At 42.3% G+C, this 25,282-nt stretch overlaps 1 protein-coding gene across 2 annotated transcripts in view; it reads right to left on the reverse strand.

Moving 5' to 3' along the window:
- The window catches only part of LOC137296276 (putative GTP-binding protein 6), a 62,946-nt gene that overhangs the window by 32,378 nt on the left and 5,286 nt on the right, over window positions 1-25,282 (reverse strand). For both annotated transcript variants that reach the window (XM_067828030.1, XM_067828029.1), the window contains exons 2-7: window positions 24,375-24,473; window positions 23,158-23,255; window positions 20,987-21,162; window positions 19,956-20,045; window positions 19,693-19,789; window positions 14,025-14,145 (exon numbers count right to left, since the gene is read on the reverse strand). In XM_067828030.1, coding sequence (XP_067684131.1) covers window positions 14,025-14,145; window positions 19,693-19,789; window positions 19,956-20,045; window positions 20,987-21,162; window positions 23,158-23,255; window positions 24,375-24,462 — 670 coding nt within the window. In that variant the 5' untranslated portion in view covers window positions 24,463-24,473. The remainder of the gene's footprint in view (window positions 1-14,024; window positions 14,146-19,692; window positions 19,790-19,955; window positions 20,046-20,986; window positions 21,163-23,157; window positions 23,256-24,374; window positions 24,474-25,282) is intronic.

Below are 25,282 nucleotides of genomic sequence, written 5' to 3' on the forward strand. Positions count from 1 at the left end.
TGTGTTCGGCGTGGGGTTGTACATGGCTCCGAGTGATATGCAACTGAGAGTAAAAAAAGTGGTGGGTTATAACAACAAAATAGTCATAGCCACGAAGGATCAAAAGTTGGGTATCAACCCCGATATTAACACCACCTATATCCCACCACGTGAAACTGGTATAGTGACGTCACCCCCGGAGCCTAAAGTTCATGTGTCCCCCACACACCCCCATATGCATGTGGGGGTACCCCCCTATCAGCAGCATATTGATAATAAAACGGCCCTGGTGGTTGGTGGGGTAACTTTGGGACTTATTTGGTTAAAGATTTCTTAGCCGCTACGTACACCAGACCCGCCACGGCGACGATGGCTGCCCACATGTTTTGACTGAGCCACATGGCAGTTTTAGCCAGAGCGCCCAACAACCACGAGACGATGCTACCCAGGATGCCGGGAAGGGCTTCGGCGGCTTTACCAGCCAGTTTAGCTAGGCCTTCCCCGAGTTTTTTTATCCAGTCTTTAACACCCCCACCGCCACTTGGAGTTCCCCCGCCGCCAGGTGTGGGGGGTGTGGGGGTTCCCCCCACCAGTGACACCACCAGGGTTGATATAATGAAACCCAATGCAGTCAGAATGCTGGCGATGGTGATCCCTTGCTCCCGGAACAATATCCGAATCCTGTCTGCTAACGTGGTGTCTCGGTGGAGGACTTGATTGATTGTTTCCCGCACACGGCTGACCTGGGATCTAAGCTTTTCTTTGTAGCCGGACGCTGTCTCCAACCAGGTCTGCCTTTCATCTTCCAAATTACGTATTCGTTCCTCGATGGTGGCTTTCATAGACTCGTCCTCAGTTTCACCGAGTTTTTTCCTTTCATAGGCGATGTGGTCGTCTATCTCACTCATTTTGGCCGTGCTTTTCCAGAGCTGACCACGAATGGTTTGCATCAACAGGTCCAACCCCCGCAGTTCCCGAAAGGTAATTTCGAGACCCGGGAAGGGCTTGTTCTCGTAGTCGGCCAACACCTTTTTAATATCATAAGTCATGTTTTGATCCGATGGGGCGTCCCTGATGCCTTCCAGACCTTGAACTAACTTCGGAGGAAGCTTAGGTATCTCACCACCGTAATCTCCGAAGCCTAGTTTCTTGCTGACAAAGTCAATCCCATATCGACTGCTCAGTGTTGATAAAGCAAGCGGTTCTCTCTTGCGTTTTGTCACGAGATCGGCATCCGGGTGAGCCTTCAAATGCAGTGTGCCATTGATGAGGGTAAACCTGTCATAGTCCCTTCCCGGCTTCTTGATGTTGTATCTATTTTCAACTGCGTTGTAATAATCGTCGACGGCGCCCTTAATGAGTTCGTCGACAGCCGGCTGTAGACCAGTACTGAATGAGGTCTCCTGGTCATCATTGAATGCCTGGGCACTATCGTCCCACATATCATTCATAGGTATGTCTTCATCCATTAGTATTAAAAATATATTTCCCTTATATAACAATGTACGGCAGAAAATTAGATCCTTTCAGAAGATTGAGAGAGCCATTAGGCGCCAGAGCCGTGCGCCAGTCGGTGACCATCACCAACAATCCCAGCAAGATAGACCAGAATCAAACTCTGCTGGTTAGATTTCCAAACCTTGGTGAGAATGACCTCATTGTACCAGGCACTGTTCGACTGGCGTTCAATATCACGTTGACCTCCGACAACGACAAACGTGAGCTAGTGCGTAACGTGGGTCGAGCTATCATCAAGAAAACGACCGTCAAGATCAGCGGTAAGGAGGTGCTGAGCATCGACGACAGCGACGTGTTTCACTGCTACAGGGATCTCTGGAAAAGCGAGGGAGAACGAGTCAATGATGTGTACCAGGGTATCAGCAAATCAACCCGGGCGCGCATAGGGTATGCCTTCACGCAAGACCAGCAAGACAAGCTATCGGACGGTGAAAAGGCCATCGCTCGAGCATACGGGAATCGATTCTGCGTGCCGCTCGACTTCGAGTTGCTCACGGGACACGCGCCGTTTTACCAGGCCGCGCTGGGTGATAGGCTCGAATACGAGCTCACGTTTAACGACTATAGCAAAGTAGTGCGTACGCCGAACGGTGATGAGGCCAGTTATACCATAGACAACATCTCTCTGGAGTTCGACATGGTCACTAGCCCGGAGCTGGCCAGGCAGGTTCGAAGCCAGTACTCTGGGAAGATGGCTATCCTGTACGATCGCGTACTGAGGCATAGATCAGTCGTGCGAGATAAGAGCGACACTGTGTGGAATATCAACCTGAACGTGCCGGCGCGATCGATGAAAGGTATCCTGGTCGTCCCCGTGGAGGATTACGAGCCATTCCGGAGGGACAGCGAGAAGTTTTTCAACCCCGAGATTGAAAAGGTGGAAGTGACCATCGAGGGCGTGCCAAACCAGCTGTTCAGTCATGGTATGAGACCACACCAGCAGTGGGATGAGATAAAAAAGCTACCAGTGGGGGACTACATAACAAAGGACCTGGACCTCGGCTCCGTGCAGATCGGTGAATACCTGACCACCAAGTACGCCCTATGGTTGGACATGCGATCCACGGATGATGATAAACTGCACGGTAGCGGGCGCCGTATAGATAACGGCAGCGAAGGGATAACCATCCAGATTACTAAGAAGGCTCAACCCGCTGGTAAGTTGAAATTATATCTGTACGTTATTATGGACGCGCAACTTAATATAGACAATGGGAGATTCGTGCAAGCCATCTACTGATGGGGGGTACCCCCCCACACCCCCCAACAATAAACAGTCCCCACTGCCCCACACCCCCCGGGGGTACCCCCAACTGCCCACTGACCCACACTGCGCCATAGTGTGCGGGCAGACTGGCTGTGGGAAGACCGTTTTCGTGTTGGATATGTTGGAGGGTTACTACAAGGATGTGTTCGATAACATCGTTATCATGTGCCCTACTCTGAGCATGAATAAAATGTACGCGCGACCTTGGGTGATGACAGACCCGGACGTACACAAAATCGACCCTGGAACACGCCTGAAGGACTGGTTGAAAGCTCTTCACGAGAAATTTAAAGGGGAACCGACGCTGTTCATACTGGACGACTGCAGCGCTAATCGCGAGATAACAAAAAAGAGAGACATGCTATCGTACCTGGCCTTCTCCGGCCGGCATGCAAATCACAGCGTCTGGGTGCTAACGCAGAAGTTCAACTCGGTGTTGAAAGACCTCAGGGAGCAGACGCGATGGGTGGCCTTATTTCACTGCAAGGACAGGGATTCGTTCGAGGAGTGTTTGAGAGAGAACGATGTGATGAGTAAATTAGAACGGGAACGGGTGAAGAAACAGCTCGCTGAAACTAAACACGCTAAGCTCGTGCTCAAGACCGACCAACCAGTAGCATATATAGTATGTTAAAGCTAAGCAAAGCTAAGCAAAGCTTAGCAAAGCTAAGTAAAGCTAAGCAAAGCTAAGCTAAAGCTAAGCAAAGCTAAGTATATAGCTATGATATTTGAAGTGTTTGTCGTGTGCAACTTAACCTTCATTTCTCTGTGTTTTGTCTGCATCGGGTATTATATAGTTAAAACTAAATCTTACTTGTTATATTATAAGATGGAGTGTGAGGAATTACTCGAACAGTTGGTACCTGGGGGCACCCCCACTGGGGGTGTGGGGGATTCCCCCAAGCGAGAGAAACTGGTGGCGTTGGCTGTTGGCGGCAAAGCCAAACATTACTTTGGAGACTACACTCCGGATAAAATTCACAAAATGTCAGCCGAAGAAATCGATAAGCTGTACGCTAGATACGAGTCCCGGCTTGGAGCAGAAATGACAAAGACAATAGGATCGGCTATGACCCAGATATACACCGGTATTGTATCACACTTCCTTCCCATTCCACCAGAGCGCCGACTTTACCTGTGGGAGGACCTAGATAAAGACCCTTTTATCGAACACGCCGTGAGTTCTATCAGCTGCGGGCTGTACCACAAATATGGTATGTTGTTGGCTCCAGTGACGGCGGCGATTATCACGGCAAAACATTGTCAATTTGAGAGAAAGAATAATAATAATAGTATAGATGGATGCTGCACAGGAAACCCCAGTGAGGGAAACCCCTCCCGAGGTGACGGTGGAGACCCCTCCCGAGGTGACGGTGGAAACCCCTTCAGTGGGGGTGCCCCCAACAGTAACCAGGCAGAAGAATCCTAAGAGAGTAGCTGCCGGTAAAAAACAGTGGTGTAACCAACATAAAGTGACCAACCCAACCCGACTGTTGTTGGCTGTAGGCGTAACTGCTGGCCGCCGGCAGGCCCCACTGTCGACCCGCATATCATGTTATAATTTTAATATTTTATATCATATACATAATGTCTGAGGGGAAAACGTTCGTCAACGACGCATACCACGCCACAGTGGTCGCCAGTCTAGCAGTAGGGTACGCTCGGTTGACTAAAATGATGCTTAAACAACCAACTATCAAGCTAGATTTCAACCTGCAGGATATGGGTATGCTCATAATGAACCTTGGTATGGCGATGGCCACAAAAAACATCCTAGTAAAACAAGGAATAATACCTGATAATATAATGAAATAAACATAGGATGGCCACGATAGCTATGATGGTCGGTGGGGCGTTAGTGAATGCCCTGGCATTTTCCGGGAGTAATTTCCTCTTCTCGAAACTACGAGATGATCACGCAATACAGGAAGAAAGGAAGCGGCACGATCTCGCTACTGAGAAATTACAAAGAGCACAGGCCGAGTACGCTAAAAGACGTCTCCAGAGGATCGATTTTATTAACGAACAACTCCAGCGTGAAAACCATGCCCTTCAAACATTAAACGATGTCGATGAAGCAATGAAAGAATACTACCTACTAACTGGTAAACAATTGGAACCGCTCAATAAACCCACACTCGCTCAGTACTACACACCATCCAAGGGACAAATGAATCGTGAACTGGTCTTCATAGTGTTGGGTATAGCAGCTACTGCGTTGGTTGCTAAGCAATTAAATTAAAATACCTATATAAGTAAACATGAGACCCGCTCCATACCGATGCGAATACATACTTATGGGGAAGACCGAGGCCTGTGGTAGGAAATGCAGGAATCAGGGGTTCTGTTGTTTCCATATGGGAAGTCCTAACTACACGTGTTCTGTGTGTGGTATCGGGGTTAAAGGACACTACTGTCTATGTAAAGCTCACGGAGCGAACGTAGTCAGACATCAACTCATCTACGAGAATAAAAAAGGCTACATAAAAGAACGTAGGCGACTGCTCAAGATAGACTCCAGTGCATGAAACAGCCACTTAAGGGTTACCTCCCTTTACTGTGAACCAATTAGACATTGGTTCTCTTAGGTGTAAACACTATGGCTACTGTACGCGAGCTGAAGCGGGTCGCAAAACAGAGAGGTGTGATCGGGTATTCTCGAATGCGGAAGTCAGCATTGTTGAGATTACTAGGTTTAGAAGCCCCTCCTACGGTAACACAATTAAAAGCTCAAGCAAAACAGCTTGGATACACGGGTTATTCAAACCTGGGGAGAGCCGGGTTAACCGCATTGTTATCACATGCCCCCGTAGCAAAACCTCCCACTGTAAAACAACTGAAAGCCGAGGCACACGATTTGGGTTTAGGCGGGTATTCCCGTATGAGAAAACCACAGCTTGTAGAATTATTACGACAGAATAGAGCTATTGACCTACAGTTCGTGCGCACTGAGCGCGCTGTAGGCAACTATTTGAGAGGTTGGCGCATGCACGTTGATAGAAACATAGACATTACAGATATCAAGCCTCTGATAGCTGATAAGGTCAACCAGGAACTAAATAACCTAGGAAGTATCAAGTTTCAGATCACAGTGAAAATGTCGCTCGATAAGCAGGTTGGGAGTACCACTGAGTATGTTCAGCCTTACTTCCGAGGTCAACAAGAGGTCGCCACACATACAGAGACCATTGATACATCAATCGATACCAGTTTTCAGCAGATACGAGAATACCTAGAACGCTACACACACTTGGGGTCCGGGTGGGCTGTAGATAAAATCGATAATGTCTATCTAGACATAGCTAACTACGTGCCGTTCAGAGGCGGGTCATACCTAGCCTTGCCTCCCTACTATAGGAACAAACATGCCATAGTAAACGTTAAGAATAGAGGAAACGATTGCCTGAGGTTAGCTATCAGGTCAGCCTTATTTCCAGCTGGCACTCATTCAGATAGGCTTTCTAGCTATCCCCAAGACGATGGGCTCAACTGGGATGGTATAGATGAACCCACCCCCATATCCCAGATCACTAAAGTAGAAAAACAGAATAATCTGGCTATAAATGTCTTTGGGCACGAAGGTAACACAACAATAGTACACAGGGTCAGCCCGGTGAAGGATCGCCAAGTTATCAATATATTCATGATCCAACGAGGTGAAAAGTATCACTACACGTGGATAAAACATCTCAGCCGGTTGTTGCACGACCAGTCGAAACACGATGGGGAAAAACACTTTTGTGTACGATGCCTACACGGTTTCAGTCGAGCTGATTTATTAGAATCCCACCGGGAGGATTGCCAAGGTGTGGGGCAGACGGCTATACGAGTCGACATGCCTAAGGAAGATAACAAAATCCTAAAATTCAGTAACCACAAGAACCAAATGTCTGTGCCTTATATCATATACGCCGACTTCGAAGCCTTAGTTGTGGGTGGGGATTCCACCAGTGATGCCGCCGTCGAGGCTCCCTTCACCCACAAAACACAAGAGCATAAAGCCTGTTCGTTTGGATACATTGTCGTCCGTTGTGACGGGGAAACGAAAGCTCCGGTAGTATATAGGGGCCCTGACGCGGCTGAAAGGTTTCTAAAGTGTTTGCAGGAGGAAGAAAAAATTATTAGGAATGCATTGTATAAAATCGCTCCCATGCGTATGACCCGAGTCGACAGGCTAGCTCACGCTAGTAGCACTAAATGTCACGTGTGTGACTCACCACTTAACGGTGATTCGGTGAGAGATCACTGCCACATAACTGGTAAGTATAGAGGCGCCGCTCACAACGCGTGCAACCTCAAGCTTAAAATCAACCCTAAGACAATAAACATCCCCGTTGTCTTTCACAACTTGAGAGGGTACGACTCACACTTGATCATGCAGGCCATCGCGAAAATCGATGGTAATATAACGTGCATCCCCAACAACATGGAGAGATACATCTCCTTCAGCTTAAACGGACCTAGGTTCATTGACTCGTTTCAGTTCCTCCTGTCGTCACTCGACAGTCTGGTCAAGGCCAACAATACCTTCCCTATCACCGATCGATACACAGACGCCGAGACTAGACCCCTGCTTATGAGGAAGGGTGTGTACCCCTATGAGTACATGGATAGTTGGGTCAAGTTCACCGAGACCAGACTACCCCCTATTGACTGCTTTTATAGCAAGCTGAATGAGGCGTCCGTCTCACGAGATGATTACTCGCACGCGACTAACGTATGGAATAAACTGGGTTGTAAGAACCTGGGTGATTATCACGACCTGTACTTGAGGACAGATGTACTGCTGTTAGCCGACGTGTTTGAGACGTTTAGGCGGACGTGTTTCAAGCAGTATAAACTCGACCCCGCATGGTATTACACCAGCCCAGGTCTGTCGTGGGACGCCTTGCTTAAAAAGACCGGAGTTAATTTGGAATTGCTCACAGATTACGACATGCACCTATTCATTGAGAAAGGCTTGCGAGGTGGGATTTCCATGGCATCCAAACGATACGCGAAAGCAAATAATCAATACGTGAAAGGTTACGATCCTAACAAGCCAACCAATCACATTCTCTACCTCGACGCAAACAACCTGTACGGCTGGGCCATGAGCCAGTATCTACCTACAGGGGGATTCGAATGGGTACCCCACGTTGATGTTATGGGGGTTGCACCAGATTCGAACAAAGGTTATATCCTCAAGGTTGACTTAGAGTATACCAAGGAATTACACACATCGCACAACAGCTACCCCCTGGCCCCCGAACGTATGAGGGTTAACCCAGACTGGATGTCTGAGTACCAACATAACTTGTTAGGTGGGCGTGTGACAGACGTTGAAAAACTCGTGCCTAACTTAATGAATAAGACCAAGTACATCGTTCACTATCGCAACACAGTGAACACAGACCTACGAAAAAAAGCCACCAGTGATTTTGAGAAAAATCTCTACAAGCTCATGAACAACTCGGTGTTTGGTAAGACTATGGAGAACCTGAGGAAACGCGTGACCGTGAAGCTGGTTCGGTCGAGTGAGGAAGACAAGCTCAGGAGATTGATAGCCAGTCCGGCATTCAACCGTAGTAAGATATTCACAGACAACCTGGTTGCCCTACACATGAAGAAAAGCCACATAAAATTCAACCGGCCTGTTTACGTGGGGATGAGCATCCTCGATTTATCAAAACACCTGATGTACGACTTTTACTACAACGAGCTCAAGAAACAGTACGGTGACAGGTGTGAAGTGCTGTACACTGACACGGATTCCCTGCTGATGGAGATTCGAACCGAGGACGTGTACGAGGACATGAAAAAACACCTCGATTTATACGACACCAGCGACTACCCTAAGACCCATGCCATACACAGTACGGTAAATAAAAAGGTCCTAGGTAAGATGAAGGACGAGTGTGCTGGCACGCCCATAGCCGAGTACATAGGTTTGAGACCTAAGATGTACTCCATACTGAAAGCCGACAATAGTGAGATCCGGAAGGCTAAGGGGGTTAAGAAGTATGTGGTGAAACAACACATCAAACACGCCAGATTCAAGGAAGCCCTGTTCAAGACCCGTACCTTTAGGCATAAAATGAACACACTTAGAAGTGATGGACATAAGATATACGGATTGACTATAAACAAGACGTCCCTGTCGCCTATGGACACGAAACGTTGGATAGCTATTGATGGGATAAACACATACGCGTATGGACATGAAAAAATTTGAGGCTATTTACTACAGCCCGCGTGGGTACTGGAAAGGAGCTAGCGCAGTAGATAAGCTAGCTAAAATAGCGCGAGTACCCCCGGAGGAAGCCAAAGCGTGGCTTGAAAAACAAGCCCTGTGGCAGATCTATTTGCCGGCACCACGCTACGTGCCTAGAAGGAGGTTCGGTATTAACATACCTAATAGCGTTCACCAGGCAGACCTACTGTTCCTACCCCACGACAAGAGGTACAAGTATGCCTTAACCGTAGTGGACGTAGCCAGTCGTTACAAGGAAGCCGAACCCTTGACCACGAAAGATTCGGCCCAGGTAGCCAGAGGATTCGAACGCATATACAAACGCAGTCCGCTGACGTGGCCCACAGAGCTGCAAGTTGACCCCGGACGGGAGTTCATGGGTGCCGTGTCACAACTGCTAGCCAAACACGATACAAATTCAGGCGTGGCACGGCCGGAGCCCATCGCAGCCAAGCCATAGTTGAGAGATTTAATAGGACTTTGGCTGAGCGCTTGTTCGGCTATCAGTATGCTAGGGAGATGGCCACCCTGGAAAACGATCGACTGAATGGGTCACGAGGTTACCCAAGGTGGTGTCGGCAATCAACCATGAAGTCACCCGTCTCACCGGTAAGAAACCGGCAGACGCTATCAAACTAAAATCAATAGTTGCAGAGTCGGCCGCTCCATTGCGTGGGAAGGAGAAACAGACACCAGATAGGGCCCTAGTGAGGTATCTATGCCAGCCGGGGGAACACGAGGGTGATAGCCGTAAGCGAGCCACCGATCCTATATGGTCAGTCAAAACTTACAACATAGATAAAGTGGATATGAAAGCCGACGAACCTAACTTGTACTACTTGAGGGATGGGCCGGGTAGGGGTTTTGTAAGAGAAGAATTATTGATCGTACCGTACGGCACAGTGTTACCTCCAACACACGTTAAGTAGTAGGGGTAATAGTAGCAAGAGCTAAGGGCCCAACCAAAGCCTTATTTAGTAAATAAGGCTTTGTAGAGACTTTTCTTGAAAGTGTTTTAGAACTGTCATTCCCTATACTACTCATCACATGTCAGATGTCTTAATGATTCACAGTTTTGACATCACTATGTATATTTCATTACACAAGTATAATACCATCACATGTCAGATGTCTTAATGATTCACAGTTTTGACATCACAATGTATATTTCATTACACAAGTGTAATACCATCAGATGTCAGATGTCTTAATGATTCACAGTTTTGACATCAATATGTATATTTCATTACACAAGTGTAATACCGTCACATGTCAGATGTCTTAATGATTCACAGTTTTGACATCAAAATGTATATTTCATTACACAAGTGTAATACCGTCACATGTCAGATGTCTTAATGATTCACAGTTTTGACATCACTATGTATATTTCATTACACTAGTGTAATACCGTCACATGTCAGATGTCTTAATGATTCACAGTTTTGACATCACTATGTATATTTCATTACACTAGTGTAATACCGTCACATGTCAGATGTCTTAATGATTCACAGTTTTGACATCACTATGTATATTTCATTACACAAGTGTAATACCATCACATGTCAGATGTCTTAATGATTCACAGTTTTGACATCACTATGTATATTTCATTACACAAGTGTAATACCGTCACATGTCAGATGTCTTAATGATTCACAGTTTTGACATCACAATGTATATTTCATTACACAAGTGTAATACCGTCACATGTCAGATGTCTTAATGATTCACAGTTTTGACATCACAATGTATATTTCATTACACAAGTGTAATACCGTCACATGTCAGATGTCTTAATGATTCACAGTTTTGACATCACAATGTATATTTCATTACACAAGTGTAATACCGTCACATGTCAGATGTCTTAATGATTCACAGTTTTGACATCACTATGTATATTTCATTACACAAGTGTAATACCGTCACATGTCAGATGTCTTAATGATTCACAGTTTTGGCATCACAATGTATATTTCATTACACAAGTGTAATACCGTCACATGTCAGATGTCTTAATGATTCACAGTTTTGACATCACTATGTATATTTCATTACACAAGTGTAATACCATCAGATGTCAGATGTCTTAATGATTCACAGTTTTGACATCACTATGTATATTTCATTACACAAGTGTAATACCGTCACATGTCAGATGTCTTAATGATTCACAGTTTTGACATCACAATGTATATTTCATTACACAAGTGTAATACCGTCACATGTCAGATGTCTTAATGATTCACAGTTTTGACATCACAATGTATATTTCATTACACAAGTGTAATACCGTCACATGTCAGATGTCTTAATGATTCACAGTTTTGACATCACTATGTATATTTCATTACACAAGTGTAATACCGTCACATGTCAGATGTCTTAATGATTCACAGTTTTGACATCACTATGTATATTTCATTACACAAGTGTAATACCGTCACATGTCAGATGTCTTAATGATTCACAGTTTTGACATCACAATGTATATTTCATTACACAAGTGTAATACCGTCACATGTCAGATGTCAGAATGATTCACAGTTTTGACATCACTATGTATATTTCATTACACAAGTGTAATACCGTCACATGTCAGATGTCTTAATGATTCACAGTTTTGACATCACTATGTATATTTCATTACACAAGTGTAATACCGTCACATGTCAGATGTCTTAATGATTCACAGTTTTGACATCACAACGTATATTTCATTACACAAGTGTAATACCGTCACATGTCAGATGTCTTAATGATTCACAGTTTTGACATCACAATGTATATTTCATTACACAAGTGTAATACCGTCACATGTCAGATGTCTTAATGATTCACAGTTTTGACATCACTATGTATATTTCATTACACAAGTGTAATACCGTCACATGTCAGATGTCTTAATGATTCACAGTTTTGACATCACTATGTATATTTCATTACACAAGTGTAATACCGTCACATGTCAGATGTCTTAATGATTCACAGTTTTGACATCACAATGTATATTTCATTACACAAGTGTAATACCGTCACATGTCAGATGTCTTAATGATTCACAGTTTTGACATCACAATGTATATTTCATTACACAAGTGTAATACCGTCACATGTCAGATGTCTTAATGATTCACAGTTTTGACATCACTATGTAGATTTCATTACACAAGTGTAATACCGTCACATGTCAGATGTCTTATGATTCACAGTTTTGACATCAATATGTATATTTCATTACACAAGTGTAATACCGTCACATGTCAGATGTCTTAATGATTCACAGTTTTGACATCAAAATGTATATTTCATTACACAAGTGTAATACCGTCACATGTCAGATGTCTTAATGATTCACAGTTTTGACATCACTATGTATATTTCATTACACAAGTGTAATACCATCACATGTCAGATGTCTTAATGATTCACAGTTTTGACATCACTATGTATATTTCATTACACCAGTGTACTACCGTCACATGTCAGATGTCTTAATGATTCACAGTTTTGACATCACAATGTATATTTCATTACACAAGTGTAATACCGTCACATGTCAGATGTCTTAATGATTCACAGTTTTGACATCACAATGTATATTTCATTACACAAGTGTAATACCGTCACATGTCAGATGTCTTAATGATTCACAGTTTTGACATCACTATGTATATTTCATTACACAAGTGTAATACCATCACATGTCAGATGTCTTAATGATTCACAGTTTTGACATCACTATGTATATTTCATTACACAAGTGTAATACCGTCACATGTCAGATGTCTTAATGATTCACAGTTTTGACATCACAATGTATATTTCATTACACAAGTTCACAATGTTCATGGTGCTGTGGCGGTGGTACTTTACTCACGGAAAGCTGTCAGTCCTCAGACTCTATCAAGTGCATCCACAGTTTCTATCAATTTGTGTTGGACAGTAATAAACAGAATACTAAACTAGCTTCCGTGAAATACCATTTTTATTAAACTCATGAAATTTTTAACTCATTTATTAAAAATGGTATTACACAGAAAGTTGTTTATTATCCTCTATCTACCATATAATGTGTTACTAAATCAGTATCACAGCACAGCTGCTCAAGTTGTTGTGTTATTCACCTTTCACTCTGGATCATCTCTTCCTTGAACATTTCAGTCATTTGCAACATTTTTTGACATTTTGATAATCATTTAAACAATTCTAACCAAGTAGTCAACTAAAATCAAAGAACAGAAAAGCTGTTCTTATAAACAACAATCATATCTGAATGTATGACAGAGACATTAAATCTGTTCAGTAGTCTTGTGTTTGCCTGGATGGTCATAGGTTGCTCAAAGGTTATCTGACGCGACCTCTTACTAGGGTTTGTTAGACTGAGTAGGGAGGTGTAACAAACGAACAATACTGAGACTAAGCTGACTTTGACTGTGGTTGCCAACCACCAAGTTAATAACTACAATAAAACCATCAACACATTTCATTTATTGACAAATCCTTTGAAGTTACAGTAAAACATGATCAGGTAACACACGCAGAACCAGGTCCTAAAACAACAAGCTCCCAACAATCTTCACACAACCTGTGAATCATGGAAATATGGGAAAAAATAACTACAATCCATAACACATCAAGATAAACATTTCTGAACATCAACACACTGCACAAGCAGCAGCCCATATACAAAGGGAGACAACTCCCCACTGTTAATGTTTGTTTGAAGTCTGTATCATTCAGTCTCATACAACTGCTGTTCAGATGGCTAATATCGACAATTTCATAGCTACATCAAAGTTGGAAAAAAGTCTTTCTGGCATGGCCTACAGTGGGATGCCCTCAGATAGTTCTTTCGTGGTAGTGAGTGCCAAGATCTGACTAATGTGAGACTGGAGTGATATGTGGCAGTCATATATGCTTACCTTACTTGTACCAGCTTGTACAGTGACAGGTGCTGTCAGAGTATTACTGCTATATAAAGACAAATAACACCTTGACATTCTTACAATGACAACCTACCTGAATTAGTGTATCCAACCACTGCAACTGTTGGGATGTTCTTCTTTTGTCTCTTCTTACGAACCAAACTTCGTTGGTTTTTCACTTGCCTCAGTGCTGTGCGTAGCTTCAGCTCCCGCTCCTGTATAGTAGGAAAATATCAACACCTGTCCAGGAGTGAGCGAGTGAGTTTAGTTTTACGCCGCACTCAGCAATATTCCAGCTATATGGCGGCGGTCTGTAAATAATCGAATCTGGATCTCTTACAATGAGCACAGTCACCTTTTTTGACAAGCATGGGTTGCTGAAGGCCTATTCTACCCTGGGACCTTAACGGGTCACCTGTCCAGGAGAGTCTATCTGTACAGCAGATAACACCCATATGGCAACTTACAGCAGTTGACACCCTCATCACAACTGTACTGCAGATGACACCCATATCTCAACTGTACTGCAGATGACACTCATATCTCAACTGTACAGCAGATGACACTCATATCTCAACTGTACAGCAGATGACTCTCATATCACAACTGCACAGCAGATGACACCCTGATCACAACTGCACAGCAGATGACACCCTCATCACATCTGTACAGCAGATGACACCCTGACCACAACTGTACAGCAGATGACACCCTGATCACATCTGTACAGCAGATGACACCCTGATCACATCTGTACAGCAGATGACATCCTGATCACAACTGTACAGCAGATGACACCGTGATCACAACTGTACAGCAGATGACACCATGATCACATCTGTACAGCAGATGACACCATGATCACATCTGTACAGCAGATGACACCCTCATCACAACTGTACAGCAGATGACACCATGATCACATCTGTACAGCAGATGACACCATGATCACATCTGTACAGCAGATGACACCCATATCTCAACTGTACTGCAGATGACACTCATATCTCAACTGTACAGCAGATGACACTCATATCTCAACTGTACAGCAGATGACTCTCATATCACAACTGCACAGCAGATGACACCCTGATCACAACTGCACAGCAGATGACACCCTCATCACATCTGTACAGCAGATGACACCCTGACCACAACTGTACAGCAGATGACACCCTGATCACATCTGTACAGCAGATGACACCCTGATCACATCTGTACAGCAGATGACATCCTGATCACAACTGTACAGCAGATGACACCGTGATCACAACTGTACAGCAGATGACACCATGATCACATCTGTACAGCAGATGACACCATGATCACATCTGTACAGCAGATGACACCCTCATCACAACTGTACAGCAGATGACACCATGATCACATCTGTACAGCAGATGACACCATGATCACATCTGTACAGCAGATGACACCCTCATCACAACTGTACAGCAGATGACATTCTGATCACATTTGTACAGCAGATGACATCCTGATCACATTTGTACAGCAGATGACACCATGATCACATCTGTACAGCAGATGACACCATGATCACATCTGCACAGCAGATGACACCCTCATCACAACTGTACAGCAGATGACATTCTGACCACATTTGTACAGCAGATGACATCCTGATCACAACTGTACAGCAGATGACACCGTGATCACAATTGTACAGCAGATGACACTATGATCACATCTGTACAGCAGATGACACCCTCATCACAACTGTACAGCAGATGACACCATGATCACATCTGTACAGCAGATGACACCATGATCACATCTGTACAGCAGATGACACCCTCATCACAACTGTACAGCAGATGACACCATGATCACATCTGTACAGCAGATGACATTCTGATCACATTTGTACAGCAGATGATATCCTCATCACAACTGTACAGCAGATGACACCATGATCACATCTGTACAGCAGATGACACCATGATCACATCTGTACAGCAGATGACACCCTCATCACAACTGTACAGCAGATGACACCATGATCACATCTGTACAGCAGATGACATTCTGATCACATCTGTACAACAGATGACACCCTCATCACAACTGTACAGCAGATGACACCATGATCACATCTGTACAGCAGATGACACCATGATCACATCTGTACAGCAGATGACACCCTCATCACAACTGTACAGCAGATGACACCATGATCACATCTGTACAGCAGATGACACCATGATCACATCTGTACAGCAGATGACACCCTCATCACATCTGTACAGCAGATGACATCCTGATCACATTTGTACAGCAGATGACATTCTGATCACATTTGTACAGCAGATGACACCCTGACCACAACTGTACAGCAGATGACATCCTGATCACATTTGTACAGCAGATGACACCCTGATCACATTTGTACAGCAGATGACATTCTGATCACATTTGTACAGCAGATGACACCCTGACCACAACTGTACAGCAGATGACATTCTGATCACATTTGTACAGCAGATGACACCCTCATCACAACTGTACAGCAGATGACATCCTGATCACATCTGTACAGCAGATGACACCATGATCACATTTGTACAGCAGATGACATTCTGATCACATTTGTACAGCAGATGACACCCTCATCACAACTGTACAGCAGATGACATCCTGATCACATTTGTACAGCAGATGACACCCTCATCACAACTGTACAGCAGATGACACCCTGACCACAACTGTACAGCAGATGACATCCTGATCACATTTGTACAGCAGATGACACCATGATCACATTTGTACAGCAGATGACATTCTGATCACATTTGTACAGCAGATGACACCCTCATCACAACTGTACAGCAGATGACACCATGATCACATTTGTACAGCAGATGACACCCTCATCACAACTGTACAGCAGATGACACCATGATCACATCTGTACAGCAGATGACATTCTGATCACATTTGTACAGCAGATGACACCCTCATCACATCTGTACAGCAGATGACACCCTGACCACAACTGTACAGCAGATGACACCCTCATCACATCTGTACAGCAGATGACATTCTGATCACATCTGTACAGCAGATGACACCCTCATCACAACTGTACAGCAGATGACACCATGATCACATCTGTACAGCAGATGACACCATGATCACATTTGTACAGCAGATGACACCATGATCACATTTGTACAGCAGATGACACCCTCATCACAACTGTACAGCAGATGACACCATGATCACATTTGTACAGCAGATGACACCATGATCACATTTGTACAGCAGATGACACCATGATCACATTTGTACAACAGATGACACTCATTTCTCAGCTGTACAGCAGATGACATCCTGATCACAACTGATACTCACCTGCTCTCTGATATTTGACAATTTTCCAAACATCAGAAGATGACATATCCCCCCAGCCCCGACATGTTTGAAAGGACAAACAATCTGAGAGTTACTCATTGTTTTTTTAGACTAAGTTTGAATTGTTCCCTTGGAATTCATGAAAATTATAAATGCCATATACCTCTAACCAGCAGAGTCACAATTTCAAGACCTATCTCATATATCTGGCAAGACCTGTTGAAAGATATGAAATGGTTTTCGAGTTGTGCTCTGGGAACAAAGCCCACCCCTCCACTTTGAGAATAAGTCCGAAAAGTTTCCATGGAAACCAAGAAAATAATACATCACAAAAACCTTTAAAAACCAAAAGGCACCACTTTGGGGTCTGCCACACATATCTAGAAGTTTTACTAACTGATATAAAGAAGTTTTTGAGTTCTGCTCTGGAAACAAAACAGACCTTTCACTTTTCAGAATAGGTCCGAAACGTTTCCATGGAAACCAAGAAAATAATAATTCACAAAATCCTGTACATAGCAAAAGGCATCACTTCAGCTTCTGACTATTTACCAAGTTTTGTAGAAAAATATCGAGCGGTTCTGGAGTTCTGCTCTGGAAACAAAACACACCTCTCATTTTTGAGACTACGTCTGAAACATTTCCATGGAAACCAAGAAAATAATAAATCTCAAAAAGCTGTAAATGTCAAAAGGCACCAGTCTAGGTTCAGGTTGATATATCTATCAAGTTTTGCAGAAAGATATTGAATGGTTTTTGAGTTGTGCTCCGGAAACAAAGCCCATCCCTCCATTTTGAGACTATGTCTGAAACGTTTCCATGGAAACCGAGAAAATAATAAATCACAAAAACCTGTACATAGCAAAAGGCACCACTTCAGCTTCTGACTGATATATATACCAAGTTTTGCAGAAAAATATTGAACGGCTTTTGAGTTCTGCTCCGGAAACGAAGCCCACCCCACCATAAGACTAACACCAAAATGTTCCGTGTTCAATAAACAAAAAAAATATAAATGCCAAAAATCTGTAAATAGCAAAAGGCACAACCATAGGCTGAGATTACTATATCTATCGATTTTGGTCTAAAAATATTGAACAGTTTCTGAGTTATGCTCCAGAAACAAAATGATTACGGACAGATGGACGGGCAGACGAGGCGTCGACTATATCCCCCCGCATTATATGGAGGGGGGATAAAAAGTTGTTTAAGAAACTATTATCACTGAAAATGCAAAAGTTGTTATCTGTCGCGGCAGGGTGAAATGGAACACCCACTATCTCATCCTGCACGGGATACACATCTGATGAAAAATGTAGTTGAATCATGACATGAAACTGTCAAAATCACACAAATTAAAACCTTTGGACAACTTTCAAAAGCAGTTAGTGGGTACCCGATGGAGGTGATATGGGGGCACGTAGAAAGCGGACTCTAGGGAAAGGAGAGAGATTAATCATTCTCCATGCTGGTTGCTTTTATTATAATGGACAATGCCCCATACCCTGACAGTAAAACCCCAACATCAAACAGTCGAAAAGGTGATATGATATCATGGCTCGACAAATTTCAGATTGCATGGTCTTCAAAAGCAACCAACCCTCAGCTATATGAGTTCATAAAAACCCACAAAGGTGAATCTTCCTACAAAGTTGACACTTACATAAAAAGTGAGAGCCACGATATTCTACGACGTCCACCCTATCACTGTGACCTTTAATGTCACTGAAATGGTATGGGGGTATTGTCAAAGGAAATGTTGCTACATCAATCACAAGTTTTAGATTATGTGTTGAAGATGTTTTGGTCAAGGAACCCTTTAGCAACTGAAATTTCTGAAAACTATGCCAACAAGGTAGCTAATGTCATTGAACAACTTTACTGGTCTCAGGATGACTTACAACAGGCAACTGTGGCACCACTTGTCATCCCTTTAAGTCCTGACAGACAAGGAACCAACAGGTCTCCCAGAATAGATTTTGAGATGTTCCCGGGCATGACTGGCTTCTCCGTTTCAGCAGTTTCACACTGCCGTGACAGATAACAACCTTTGCATTTTCAATGATGATAGTTTCTTAAACAACTTCTTTGGAACAATGATTAAATTTGCAATTCATCGGTCAGTGTCTAACTCAAATGCACCGTATATGGCGGCGGTCTGTGAATGATCGATTCTGGACCAGACAGTAGAGAGATGAACATCATGAGCATCAATCTCCGCAACTGGAAACATGTCAACCAACCACTTGGTTATGACAGGACAAAGGATGTGATCACCTCCTGGAGTGATGTGACAGGACAAAGGATGCGATCAGCTCTAGGAGTGAGCGACAGGACAAAGGATGTGATTACCTCTGGGAGTGATGTGACAGCACAAAGGATGTGTTTACCTGTAGAAGTCTTTGAGAGTTCCGGAGCCAAGCGTCCCTGGTTCCTCCTCCTGTCAGCCTGAGCTTGGGTTGTTCAGTTACCCCTGGAAGTCGGCACCTACACAGGCATTTCCAACATAAACAATAATTTGAATATGACTGATCACTTCTCCCCATACACCTTGCATACACTCAGCTGATCACATCTCAACAACATCTACTTCATCATGTAATTATATCAACAGCTGGATGTACTTATGCACACAATGTGACAAATGAGGTACCTGAGGTGAGGTATTTCTGCCATGGCCACCTGCAGTTTTGCTTCATATGTTCTGGCATGATCTTTAAGAATTTGCAGCACAACTGTATACCTAGAAGTTAAAGAAAACATCTGAGAGGCATTCACACTGAAGAAAAAATAAAAAAGCTTAGTGGCTCTTCCAATATTTCTGGGGGAGTGGGGTAGCCTAGTGGCTAAAGCGTCTGCTCATCACACCAAAGACCCAGGTTTGATTTCCCACATGGTTACAATGTGTCAGTCGCATTTCTCAAGTCCCTTGCTGTTATGTAGCTGGAATATTGCTGAAAGTTGCATAAAATCAAACTCACTCATTCATTCTTCCAAACACCCTCATAATTTCATTCCATTAGATGTAGGTAATGCACTAGGCCCTACATAATCCCTAATCATCACACATGAAGTGTCATATATTATCTTCCATACCACACACACTTATGGCCCTACATAATCCTTAATCAAAACACATGAAGTGTCATACTTTATCTTCCATACCACAAACGCTTATGGCCCTACATAATCCCTAATCATCACACATGAAGTGTCATATGTTATCTTCCATACCACACACACTTATGGTGTATGAAATCATATAGCAGCAATAGCTTATCTTTGGCTAACAAAGCAAAATTAATAAACTATAACCTTAGGTTATTAACCTCAGCGCACACTTTGCAAGACACACTGACTGAGATTGTGCAGAATTTCACAAAGTTTCAAATTCATATATCATGAACCTTCACAAAAGATTTCAGAATGTGATTGCACTTGCTTTTACACAGTTAAAATACATGACAAAGGTCAATCGTCATGAATTAAAAATTCACTGAAAGCTATGTTAGCAAAGATTTCACAAAACATGCATCATGTACATCGAATTACACATCTCTTCATTGATAATAAAATGTTTCAGCTGACTACAACACAGAGTACAGCTGTACATTCAACATGGTTCATGTACAGACGATATGGATAATTCACATGTCAAAGTTCTAAGTTTGAAAGTGATGGTACCTGTCAAATACGGGGACTCCCCACAGTGTCTGCAGTGTGTTCAGCTGGACAGGGGTGAGCATGTCCACACCGATAACTACAGCACTGTTGTCGCTATTACTGGTCACCAGGCTGGTCAAGTGAGTCAGAGTGTGGTCAGGAAAGAGACAGCCATGAGAGACAGTCCTTGCTGTTGTCTAGTAGGAACAGTGCTAGCAATTAGTGCTGTCTGTTGAAATTTCAAAATGATCCTGTGATTTGAACAACGATGAATCACTGGACAAATAAATTTTTTTATTGATTTGGGGTTCAAAAGTGAAGAAAAGTGATTATCACTGACATTGATTATTTGGAATGCAGTCCATTTTAGAACACATCAATGTTATTCTCAAAGGCTTTTACTTGAAGAATATCACATAGTTATGAACGATCATACACTACTATTTCTCTGTGTGGGGCTGTTGATCTCAGTATATATCTAGTTCATGCAACAAAATACTCAGTTGCACTTAAGTTGTACATTAGGGACATGGACAACTGAGACAAGCAATCACCATATACAGCAACTCTTCAGTAACCAGGAATGATGAGTCAGTGAAAGAAGTCTACTTCTAATAACAACATAAAATAAATGAGAACAAAAGGAAAATGAGTTGTCTAAAACTCTCTATCAAAGTTCTGCTTTCCAGTTTGTCATGGATCTTCTTACAGCCATTATAACAGACATATCTTTGACAGCCTTATGAATGTTGGGGATAAAATAGTTGAACTTTTGGGGGAAATTTCTTATGATGTCAAACAAAATGAAACAAGAGTCATCAGAAGATGACATATCCCCCTGGCCCCCACATATTTGAAAGGACAAATCATCTGACATTTACTTAGTGTCTTTTTACAGTTCGAATTGTTTCCATGTAAATCAAGAAAAATATAACTGTCATATATCTGTAAACAGATAGGTACCACTTCAAGATCCTCCATTTTGAGACGAAGTCCGAATTGTTTCCATGGAAACCCAGGAAATTATAAATCACAAAAACCTGCAAATAGCAAAAGGCACCACTCTAGGTTCTGACTGATATATCTACCAAGTTTTGCAGAAATATATTGAACGGTTTTTGAGTTCTGCTCCAGAAACGAAACACATCTCTCACTTTTGAGACTATGTCCGAAACATTTCCATGGAAACCAAGAAAATAATATATCAGAAAAACCTGTAAATACCAAAAGGCACCACTATAGGATTAGATTGATATATCTACCAAGTTTTGTAGAAAAATATTGAACGGCTTTTGAGTTCTGCTCCCGAAACTAAGCCCATCCCGCCATTTTGAGACTATGTCCGAAATGTTTCCATGAAACCGAGAAAATAATAAATCACAAAAAGCTGTACATAGCCACTTCAGATTCTGACTGATATATCTACAAAGTTTTGCAGAAACATATTGAACAAAACACACCTCTCACTTTTGAGACTATGTCTGAAACGTTTCCATGGAAACCGAGAAAATAATAAATCACAAAAACCTGTACATAGCAAAAGGCACCACTATAGGTTCTGATTGATATATCTACCAAGTTTTGCAGAAAAACATTGAACTGGTTTTGAGTTCTGCTTCGGAAACGAAGCCCACCCCACCATAAGACTAACACCAAAATGTTCCATGGAAAAACAAAAAAAATATAAATGCCAAAAATCTGTAAATAGCAAATAGCACCCATAGGCTGAGATTAGCATATCTATCAACTCTGGTCTAAAAATATTGAATGGTTTCTGAGTTATGCTCCGGAAACAAAATGATTACGGACGGACGAACGAGGCGTCGACTATATACCCTCGCATTACATGCCAGGGGGATAAAAATATATAACAACATGAGAAACAAAAAACAAAAATGAGAAAAAGTTTAACTGTTGTACCTGGATCAAAATCAGACAAGCCTTTCAAAAATAATATATTATTTAAAAAAAACACATTCCTGTTGCATAGTGTTTCTACGATGATACATGGGTAATGTTCAAGAAATGATATCATAGCCTGTACTTAAAAAGACATTGCCGCAGACAACATTCATTTGAAGTTAGGTCTTGATATTCTAGGGAATATGCTGAACAGGTATTTTCAGCCTGGCCCATATACTGAACATTAACTTCACCCACCATGATATTAGTTCACTTGGAACTCTTCTCACCTTTCCAACAACATGCCAGCAAGGCAGAGTTTTTATCAAGGCACATGTTTCTTCCAATTTTAGCTGCACAGAAGATTTTTCAGTTTTGATTTTCATCTCTGAAAACAACATAACAAAAAGAAATGTCACAACACTTACACTTTTGACAAACAGGTTTTTTCTCCAGTGGATCCAGACAATGACTAAGGAGTCCATCTGGGTCTACTTCATCACACCATTATACATAGTGAAATAGTTTTCTGGTGAAAAACTGTAAGTTACTAAGCTATTCATCTTGTACTCTTATTATGATTTCCCACTGCCAAGACTGCACAGATGTAGGTTGAAATTGGTTTGTGCAATCTAAGTTAACAAATAGGTTCAGAGAAATATCTCCCAAAGAAACATCAGACTCAGTGCCCTAGATGACTGAAGTTGACACAGGTCACAATCACCCGATCTTGCCGACACTGATACATAAACACACACTTTTAACCCAAATCAAGTGAAATAAAGCTAGTTAATACAGCCAGTTTCAATGTGGAGTATTGAAAATGAAGTAGTTGATGGAACAGACAATCCCTCGCCTAAACTGCATCTCACAAGACACGCCTTTACTCCAGCAATACACATAAAAATGGATGTGACTAAACTCTGATATTTCAGGCAATTTCACATTTCATGGAACATATAGAATTGTTTTCAGGATCTACAGTACTTTTGATAATTTGGGATATAATAGGTTAAATAATATAAGTTGAATAAGTCAAAAACAGAAGAAAAACATAGTGAGATGTTTGACCTCTCAGGGATCAAAATTATTAGTATCTGCATGCTATGGCACACTTGATTTGTTTGCAAAAGTGCATTAAAGAATGTTTTCACCATTACTATCTTTCAGTGTCACCATAAAGTGACACTGTGAACAATGGCTGATGATAATGTGTACAGGTCAGCCAGCCAGCCAGCTAATGATCTTTGTCTTTTCAAAGTTTGAAGTCAGTGAATAAACAAAACTACATACCTAGCATTGTTTTATTACTCATGATTTATAGTGAATGTTATAATTAGAACTTTTACATTTGCTTCAGGTCATGTAATGTTTTGAAGTTCATTTTATTAGGCCATGAATTTATGGCATACCTAAAAATGAAATGGCACACTTAAATTATCATGACAGTGCCCCTAAGGCACATTTGAAAAACCTTTAATTTCAATTTGATGGATAACGTACAGACCTGGCTGTATGACGAGCACCCGGTGACCACTGACAGGGATATTACTGATGTCACACACATACTGGTACTCATCAACACTGTGGTCCATGGGGGATCCACCTGAAACAGCTCAAACCGATCACTACAATATCCAATACTGAGGACATTGTCTCGAACTGACATGTCAACATTCGGGTTAGCATTTGTCTTCAGCAACCCATGCTTGTCGTAAGTGGATTGGGTAGTCAGACTCGCTGACTTGGTTCACACATGTCAGCATATCCAAATTGTGTAGATTGATGCTCATGCTGTTGATTGCTGGATTATCTGGTCCAGACTCAATTACTTACAAACAGTCACCATATAGCTGGAATATTGCAGAGAGTGGCACTGAACAAAAAAAACCGATCAAAATAATACATTCTAATACTATGTTAATCTCACTGATAAAAGATCAGAAATAGGTATTTTCTTATTCACTTGTTTTCTTGCAAGACAGTCTTGAATACTGGTATTTTGTTTTAGCAAGTTATCATCGAGTGTCTAAGTCCTTTAGGAATCCTATGACATCATCCATGTCTTATGCTACCTGCAGAAATGGAGACTTCCCTAGAAAGTTCCTAAGGCACATATTTCCGCATTTTACTCAATATAAATCACATTTGCTCAATTGATTAGAAATCTAGGAGTACTAAAAACACATAAGAATCACTTAAAAACCAATAGGTCTATAATACTTTACGTACATCGCTCAGTTAAATAAATTGGCTTGCGTATCATTCGCCGTGGTGCACAAACTCTACAACAGCATTAGCAAATGGTAGGCAATGCCTTTATATACATATACTTTATAGCCACAGCCACTGTCTGGAGTTTACACTAAAAGCCACATCACTTCCATGTTGAGTATTTAGAAGTGGCTGTTCAAT

Source organism: Haliotis asinina, chromosome 9 (assembly GCF_037392515.1).
Source record: "Haliotis asinina isolate JCU_RB_2024 chromosome 9, JCU_Hal_asi_v2, whole genome shotgun sequence".
Lineage (NCBI taxonomy): Eukaryota > Metazoa > Mollusca > Gastropoda > Lepetellida > Haliotidae > Haliotis > Haliotis asinina.